This window comes from Aspergillus aculeatinus, assembly GCF_003184765.1.
Source record: "Aspergillus aculeatinus CBS 121060 unplaced genomic scaffold BO66scaffold_1, whole genome shotgun sequence".
Classification (NCBI taxonomy): Eukaryota; Fungi; Ascomycota; class Eurotiomycetes; order Eurotiales; family Aspergillaceae; genus Aspergillus; species Aspergillus aculeatinus.
This window is the reverse complement of record NW_020291470.1, coordinates 571,891-579,870: the sequence shown is the minus strand read 5'-3', so window position 1 is coordinate 579,870 and position 7,980 is coordinate 571,891. Positions and strand designations below refer to the sequence as shown.

General features: G+C 52.4%; 4 protein-coding genes across 4 annotated transcripts; 1 reads left to right on the top strand and 3 right to left on the bottom strand.

Annotated features, from left to right (window-relative positions):
• Positions 1–161: 161 nt before the first annotated feature.
• Positions 162–728, bottom strand: BO66DRAFT_444968 (uncharacterized protein; the record flags this gene model as incomplete). Its single annotated transcript, XM_025651623.1, has 1 exon — positions 162–728. The coding sequence occupies one exon, from the start codon at positions 726–728 to the stop codon at positions 162–164; it is 567 nt and encodes a 188-aa protein (XP_025509128.1).
• A 601-nt stretch (positions 729–1,329) lies between these two features.
• BO66DRAFT_363024 (uncharacterized protein) lies at positions 1,330–2,087 on the top strand (the record flags this gene model as incomplete). The annotated part of the gene is made up of 2 exons (XM_025645098.1): positions 1,330–1,557; positions 1,683–2,087. 2 exons carry the CDS (start codon positions 1,330–1,332, stop codon positions 2,085–2,087), a joined length of 633 nt encoding a protein of 210 aa, XP_025509127.1.
• A 449-nt stretch (positions 2,088–2,536) lies between these two features.
• On the bottom strand, positions 2,537–5,146 carry BO66DRAFT_444961 (Zn(II)2Cys6 transcription factor; the record flags this gene model as incomplete). The annotated part of the gene is made up of 9 exons (XM_025651622.1): positions 2,537–2,813; positions 2,869–2,927; positions 2,983–3,068; positions 3,114–3,503; positions 3,555–3,674; positions 3,724–3,976; positions 4,029–4,775; positions 4,832–4,995; positions 5,059–5,146. The coding sequence occupies 9 exons, from the start codon at positions 5,144–5,146 to the stop codon at positions 2,537–2,539; spliced, it is 2,184 nt and encodes a 727-aa protein (XP_025509126.1).
• A 298-nt stretch (positions 5,147–5,444) lies between these two features.
• On the bottom strand, positions 5,445–7,717 carry BO66DRAFT_363018 (general substrate transporter). Its single transcript, XM_025645097.1, has 13 exons — positions 7,644–7,717; positions 7,465–7,584; positions 7,391–7,409; positions 7,146–7,335; positions 7,046–7,092; positions 6,942–6,996; positions 6,770–6,888; positions 6,450–6,716; positions 6,269–6,390; positions 6,047–6,219; positions 5,927–5,992; positions 5,786–5,866; positions 5,445–5,723 (listed from the first exon to the last, which is right to left on the bottom strand). Exons 1-13 carry the CDS (start codon positions 7,709–7,711, stop codon positions 5,530–5,532), a joined length of 1,521 nt encoding a protein of 506 aa, XP_025509125.1. The 5' UTR covers positions 7,712–7,717; the 3' UTR covers positions 5,445–5,529.
• Between the last annotated feature and the right edge of the window lie 263 nt (positions 7,718–7,980).

The following is a 7,980-nucleotide window of genomic DNA, read 5'->3' as shown; positions in this document are numbered from 1 at the left end:
CCCCCCAAAATCAAAATAACCTCAACCCAAACCAATCTCGGAACCCATTTCCCCCACCCAAATCAACCCCCATTGCCAGTCCCAACCCAACCCAACTCACCACCAAAACCAACCCAAACTATGTACATCCATATCCACCCCACCCGCCCAGAAAGAAACAATCACAACAGCCCAATCACAATATCCCCATACAGCTGCGCATCCAACTCCAACTTGACTTTCGCGTGGAGATTCAAATGGATCCGGATCCGGAGACTCTCCTTGCCGTCCTCCTCCTGCGTGGGCCCGGGCGCCTTCATCCCGCTGTTCGGCACCAGGCCCTGGGATATGGTGTTGGTGGCGGGGGCGGCAGCGGCAGGGGGGTCCGTCGGGAGGTTCTCGGCTGCAGAAGGGGCGGAGGAGTCCAGCTCGTCCTCTGGGTGGTCTATGCTGGTGCTGTTCTTGCGGCCGCCGGTGGGGCGGCTGTCCGGGAGGCTGTTTTCGGGGAAGGTGGGAGAGGTGGCGGTGGTTAGTGGTTGTGGTCGTGGTTGTGGAGTCTTAGGGAGATTTGACAAGGAGTAGAAGAGGAGTGATGGTTTGGGATGTGGAAGTGGAAGTGCAGAAGGAGGGGAAGAAGGTGACTCTAAGGACAGAAATTGGCTCTGATATGTTCTCCTCTTCCTTTTCTTCGGCTTTTTCCAGTAGTTGGTGGAAGCGTTAGGGTTGTAAGGGATATCATCCACGGACATGAATTGGGCGGGGTTAAAAGGACAAGAGATAGATTGGATTGAAATGCGTCAAGACCAGCAGGAGTTAAGGACATACCTGGTAATTGACTCGGCCATTTTGACAATATCAGTAGATCCTGGTGCAACTGACTCGGTAGGAGGAGAGAGCAGAGGCAGCGGTGTTGGCGGCTGTAGAGAGCAGACAAGATCAGGCAGGAAGAACTGGGAATAGAAATAAGACGTGGACGAGGAAGAGCTTATTTCAGAAGACGGCATGACAGCCTGGAGGATGAACAAGAGAGCACCATTAAAGTATGGAGTATAGTATAGTACAACCTGACCTCATCGACTTTAATCGCAAGCTGAAGTTACCTTGCCTAGTAGCGATAGACCATCGCGCCACTCTGGAAGGAACATACTCCACCTGCCACCTGCAGCGCCAATCAGTCAGTCATATTTAACTCACACTTAATCACACCTCGCAGTTCAGCCGCGAAAAACTGCTTACGGTCTTCTCTCGGTGTGAGCACAAGGCAGTCATCGACCTTGTTTAGAATATCTAGCGAATGGTCATACTCTTTCTTCCAACATCCTTTCGGCAAAACCAGCAACCCCCGCCACCATGGTGATAGGAATTGCAGTAATGGCAGTTCTGCTGCCCACCATGATTGGTCTGAATGAAGCTTCCCAACACACGCGCGACCATGAAGAAGATCGACGAGCATCAGTCCGCAAGCAGCGCTGCCATCTGATTGCCAGCTGCTCGCTCACCCAAGGGACCCCTAGCCAGCGCGGCGAAATCCAGAACGCAAAGGTATACGTGGATCAAGACGGCCGGGTGAGTCTGCCTGTGCTTTCCTTCCCAACTACTGGCTGTCTGCTTCAGTCTGCCCGTCCACCGGAGCAATAGACAACCGCCATTCAAACGTCGCAGCAAAGCTAAACATAACAACCTGTTCCATTCGGAACATACAGCTCTACATCACGAAGAAACCGCCGAATGCGATGTCTCCATACACTGGGGGGTTTTATACCCATCCAGATTTCCCGACCGATAATACCTCCGGGCTGGTGACTATCACAGGCGAACAACCACCCACTTTACGGTGGGTGTTTCTCGACGCGCAAACCCACGAAGTGCGCTGGGGTAGTCGACCCGACAGTAAGGGCCACGTCTGTGGGCCCTTTGACTGGACCAAGGACGAACAGCGATTGACGCTGGATGGGTGGGAGGGCTGGCTGGCGGTGCGATTGCCGGACGATGAGGCCGGAACCGGGCTTTGGCGGCTATACTTCGACCTGAACGATGTCGGAGCAGACCTGCCAGTTGGAGCGCAGGGATTGGAGATTGTACTAAGGCGGGTAGCGGCGGAAGCTTGAGAGATTGATTGTTCTGTGTTCATGAATAGATCATTGTAGATAGAGTAGGCTAGAATAGAGGGTGTCAAGATGACGAACTGCGCGGAAGGTGGAGCAGTGGAGCGGCTGGTGGAGTGGACAGCAGCATGATGTTGGATCTGGTGGATCTGCTGGCGGATCCCACAAACCACAAGCTGCTGCCGCCATGGAAAAGCCCGAGCTGGCACTTTGACCTCCACCCGCTTTCACCTGATATCTTGTCAAGCTGCGTTATTTCGAACTCTCTCTGCCTGGAGTTTTTGCCGGATGCGCGTTGGTAAACTAATGCAGACCCTCTCTCAGCATGCGAGACTGTCTTCTAGTGCCTCTTTGACCATCTAAATCAGTCATTCCAGGGCACCAGACCGACTTGCTGTAGCGGGTCGTCTTGCTTGATTTATCGCCCCGTTCGCATTTGGGGAGTCGCTCTCTCACAAGGTGGAATGCGAACACGTACTGCCTCGAACACTCGGTGGAGTCTGCAGATTTGTATCTCGCTGCATGTCCACTCGCATATTTTCCTCCATCTCCTCTGCTTCTGCCTCATCTCCCCAGAATTCTCGAAGGTCTTCTGCTCGCCAGCTTGTTGCCCACCCCGTCTCCCGCTCGATACGTGTCAGCGTCTGAATAATAGCGGCGTGCTCGGAATGGTGAGACATCACTTTGCCAGCTAGCCAGAGAGGTTGCAATGCATTGGTCCAGCAGCCGCTAAGTCACTAAGGATTAGCACCTCATTAAATTATGACACTGTGGGACTCCATACTGATGAGTGTTCGAGACGGAGATAGCGCAGATCTGTCGTGCATGCCAGAGGACAGACTTCTAGTTCCAATATTAGCGACTGAATAGCTAGGCGAGCTCTCCAGCAAGATCCTACCGTTCGACGTCGCTGCATTGGAAGAGTTTTGGGCTTTCCCTGGAGTAAGAGAAGAGCGCAGGCATGATAAAGTTGGTTCCCAGATACTGAGCCGTCAGATAGCGACATATGAGCGCGCGAGAGGCACTTACTAGCAGCTCCATTCCCGTAAAGCACGGTCGGAAACGGCTTATCATTACCCGCCCCAACTGTCGCGGTCGGGATACTAAATAATGGCTTCATCTGACTGGGACGATTCTCGTACCACTGTTCCACATCATGCAGCAGTTGTTGCCATCGGTCAACATACGAGTGGCCATCTTCCAGGATGCCGTGGTAGTATGTGGAAAGTCTAGCAGAGCCAAACAGCACGCCCAGTGTCTGCGCACATAGGAACACAGTGTAATTGGCATATGTATCGAAAGCATAGACATTTGACGCCAGGAACAACTGTGCAGCTTCGGAAGGGATCATGTCGCGTGGAATCCAGTTACGAATGGGTATGATGGTTTCTTCTTCCGAGATGAGGCCACCGCAGACGTCTGAGATCATATTAGAAAATTCGGGGTAGGGAAAGCAGGTGGACGGCATACCCATTCTCGCGAAGCACCAAAATAGTGCCTGCTCCTCCTTGCCAGAGAATCCATTAATCTCAGCAGCCTGGATCAGATATGCGCAGCCATCGAGATGCCGCCGCCACTCCTTGGGGTTGCCTGACGACCCCAATCAGCTGTGCCAGACTTAAGAATGAATAGAACGTACAGCTAAGCATTTCTAACACGCAAAGAATCACGCAGGAGGCGATGACAGGAGTGCTCTTGCTTTCAAGCTCAGGGAGAAGCAGGTGAATTGCTTCTTGGTACAAGGACAGACTCTCGGATTGAGACTTCCGGTTCTGTTTCCGCTCCATCTGCCGGGCGGACAGGGCTAGAATTGAGTAGCGGAGATGAGGCGCCGACTTGGCCATTTGTGGGAAGGTTGAAGCAAAATGACGATGATTGTCAAACATGTCAAGCTGAAGGGTCAGTATGTACTGACAATTACCACAAGGTTCGTGCCGGACTCACCCAAAGACAAATCTCGTTGAGGTAATTCTGCCACAGAACATTCTCCCGTTCGGGCAGTAGCTCAAACTCGCGCCCTGTTCTCTGATGTGTGACGACAAGAAGTTCCGTTCTTTTATAACCTTCTAGCACTGTACTGCCGGGCTCCGGCACGATCTCCGGAGTCCTTCCCCGACTTGGGATATCAGGTCGTGCAGTCCAAAGCTGCCGGTTGCGAAGGGTAGTATGAAGAGCCTCATAAGCAGATCCAGGAACAAAGACATCGTTGGTAAAGCTGACTGCATCAGAGAACACGCTTTGATCAAACATGGGCGAGGGTATCGTATGATAGACATTGGATGCTGAATGAGGGAATTGCCCGGTGCTCCCCGTAAGATTCTGAACAGCTGCCAATTCATCGACAATAAACTCAGGGCTCGAATGCATATATGGATGGTAATGGGACACATCTGGAGAGCTGTGGGATGCGTGCTCCGCCCCTCCGGCAGACTGCTGCAGATCCAGTCTATCTAGGTTCTGGAAGCTCTCATGCGATAGCGGTGAGAGTCGCTCCGCGGTACGCGGGCTGAGATGGGGTTCAATAATTTGAGTGCTCGGCGAAGGAGACTCCAGCCCGGAGCATGCGTTGGCATTCTCATCATTGTTGCCATCTCCTAACGGTGCTGATGACGCGACACGCTCATCTACTGGTCGTCGAGATTGCTTAACTGCCGCTGTCTTGGCAGATCGCGCAGGAACAACATTCAAGATCTAGATCCGTCAGTTGAATACTACTTAGTTGACCTGCCTGGTCGACTGTAATGTACCTTAAATTTACTCTGACGAGATGCACGACTGGCAGTTTGGTTCATGGAAGGATGCTCGGGTTCGAGGACTCTGAGATTAGCCTCTCGGAAAGACCCGAGTCGACGCCATTCACACGTGTCGCCTCGACGTCTGCAGCCCGAGCAAATAGGCTTTGCTTCGTCACCTGGGACTGTCAGTTTAATGATCCGGTCGACCTTTGAGCAGCAAGATGGAAGCAGATAATTACATTTCCTGCGGCGACGGCTGCAGTTGATACAACCGGTACGAGTGCGTTTGCGCGGCGCAAGGCGGGATGTGTCAAGGGTAGCGCGCATGTTGTGGCCCAGATGAATTTCTGATTCTACCGCCATTTTCAATTGAAGGAGAAAGAGAAATCTGGGGGATAAGACGAAGATCAAATCAAGGTACGTAGTATTGATGGAGAAACCGCCGAAGAAACGAAGACTGCGGGGAATGACAAGGAGCGAGGAAGAAAAGTTCCCGATCGGGTAGAGATAACCGCCGAAGATGTGGGGAAAGGAAGAACCCGGGGGGGGTTTCCCGGCTGTTTGGGAGGGTCGTCTCCGGCACCAGGCTTTCTAAACACAATTGTTTCGTCATCACTGTATATACCGCAGGTACTGTATATTTGGATATCTCAAGTCTACTTCCAATAAGCACTGAACTCTGTACACCACCGACGATAGAGACCTGCCCGTCACTCAACATGCTCAATCATTCCTACCTCCTTGTCTCCAATGCGCTCACTGACATCGCCCACTGCGCCCATCGACGGGTGCCAGTGAAGCTGCACCTTCTCTCCCGTGAAAAGCAAGTCCACTTGTTCCAGCGTGAGGTTGCGTGTCTCGGGATAGAAGAAGTAAATCAAGGGGAGGAAGCAGAAATTAAACACTAGCGAGCCATCGTTAGCTCGGGTTGATATATCCCTCTACCTATCAGGGGGCCATTCTTACCAGCAAAGTAGATATACGTGCGATAGCCGATGCTGTCAATACTGACGGGCGTGATCTCCACGACAAGAAAGGTGAAGATCCCTGCGGATGGCAGTCAGCAAATCTCCTTGAGTCTTCAGCTTCACCCACCGTGATACGTACAATTGGTGGCAGTGGCCAATGCGGCAGCGCGGCTTCGGATCGCCAGCGGGGCATATTCAGCAGGCACTGTGCGATCGGTCAATGAACCTTCGTCTCCAGGGATTTTGGGAGCCAACTTACATAGCCACGGAATAGCCAGCAGGCCAACGGCGAAGAAGAAATTGAAGAGGAACAGCATCACGGTGGCCACGATACCAGCCGCATGGCCGCCATCGTACACAGTGCCGGCTAGGATGGCCATGCAGCCGCATTGACCCGCCGCCGCAAAGAGCATGAGTTTCCGACGACCCAGCCTGTGCAAATTAGCAGCTGAGCGGGTGAGCTTGAGAGCAAGAACTGTACCTATCAATAGTCCAGACGGGGACAAAGGTAGAGACAAAATAGGCTACCCCGTTGAAGCCCGCCATCAGTAGGGCCAGGTTGTGGCTCATACCAACCGAGTTCTCGAAGATCACCGTGTTGTACTGCGTTCATTCAGCAAGACATATTCAATTAAGTTCCAAGGGTGGAGTGTTGGTCTCACATAAGTAATCAAATTGACGCCCGACATTTGCTGCATAAATTGTCCCCCCATTCCCAGAAGCGTGCGGTAGAAGAACTTCTGAGGCCCGTTGCTGAAGATCATGCCGAATGATCCTTCCTGGGATGCTGCCTGTTCCTCTGCAATAGCACGAGAGATCTCTGCCACCTCCGTGGTGACGATGGTGTCAGACTCAGAGATTTGGCCTGCGTTAGGCTGAACAGCCCAGATGATGTGTTGCGCTTCGTCGCGTTGGCCGTGGGAAATAAGCTTTCCTGTGTTAGCTCCCAAGTCCCAAAGCCCTTCGGGACAGCAAAACTCACCCAACGAGGCGACTCGGGCAAGGTAATCACCCCCAGAAGCGTGATGATGGCAAAAAGAATCTGCAGCGCGATAGGGAACCGGAATTGAGCCTCGTTGTCGACATAACTCATTCCATAATCTGAGCCCTTTTAGTATGTGTGGCGGGGCTGGGGAAGCAGTAGATAGACTAACCAACCCAGTAGGCTGTCATGACACCGAAGATGTTGATCGTGAGCTCGATCGCCAGCTATACGAGGTCAGAACCGACCATCGATGTTGTCAGCGAAGTCACATACCCCTTTTCCTCGACTGGATGCTTTGCTCAATTCCGAATGCCACACCGCTACTCCAATCAGCCTGCATCCTAGGGGGACGGTAGTCTGAGGACAGACGCACGGATTGTACTGGTATTGAGACCATTGCCGACGCCGGCCACGATCCGACCCACAATCAACTGCGGGATACCATACGCACTGCACTGAATCGCCGCCCCGATACTGAGGATGATACAACCTGCAATGATACACATCCGACGGCCGATCTTCTCACCCGCGAACAGAGCAATCAGGGCACCCAAGAAGCAGCCCTACTCCATGGTCAATTGGTGTGTCATCAGCGAAATCGAAGTGCCATCAACCTACGATCTCATAGATAGCAACCCTAGCCCCAGTTAGCTCGCTGCACACAACACTTCCACAGATCTGAACCGACTTACACCGTGCCTTGCAGTGAAGAACTGCCATGTCCTGTGGAGGTCGTGTCAATCTCCGGGAATGTCCGCGTGAATGCAGTACCGGTCAAAAGACCTGACATAACACCTTGATCATATCCGAATCTAAACCTTCAAGTCAGTCTTGGTCCGATAAAGATGGACGAATGCATTGGATGACTCACAGAAGGAAACCACTTCCTGCAGTGGCAGTAATAGCCAGCGACAGTGGCTTACCAGTGAGAACAGTCATGTCTTTCCGTAAAGATGTTTGAATTGTGATTAAGGAACAAGGCTAGCAAACTAGGGCTGGCTCGCATTGACTCCGATCTATTTGGGGCTCCATCTACTTTTATAGGGCTGGGCTGGGGTAGGGTTAAAATCGCCGAAAGACGGCAGAAGGACGGGATAATAGGACGTCATTTTCATGGGGTGGTTTTTGCGGGGACGGACACGAGGAACCCGGGGTTGTGTTTTTGGGAAGCGGAGAACAACCGAAACCCTCTTTCCAAGGAATTATGG

Coding starts and splice junctions, on each gene's coding strand:
- BO66DRAFT_363018 (XM_025645097.1), bottom strand. CDS start 7,711: ATGACTGTTCTCACTGGTAAGCCACTGTCGCTGGCTATTACTGCCACT. Junction 7,093..7,145: donor TCTCAATACCAGTACAATCC/GTGCGTCTGTCC, acceptor TGATTGGAGTAG/CGGTGTGGCATTCGGAATTG. Junction 6,717..6,769: donor TGCCCGAGTCGCCTCGTTGG/GTGAGTTTTGCT, acceptor AACACAGGAAAG/CTTATTTCCCACGGCCAACG.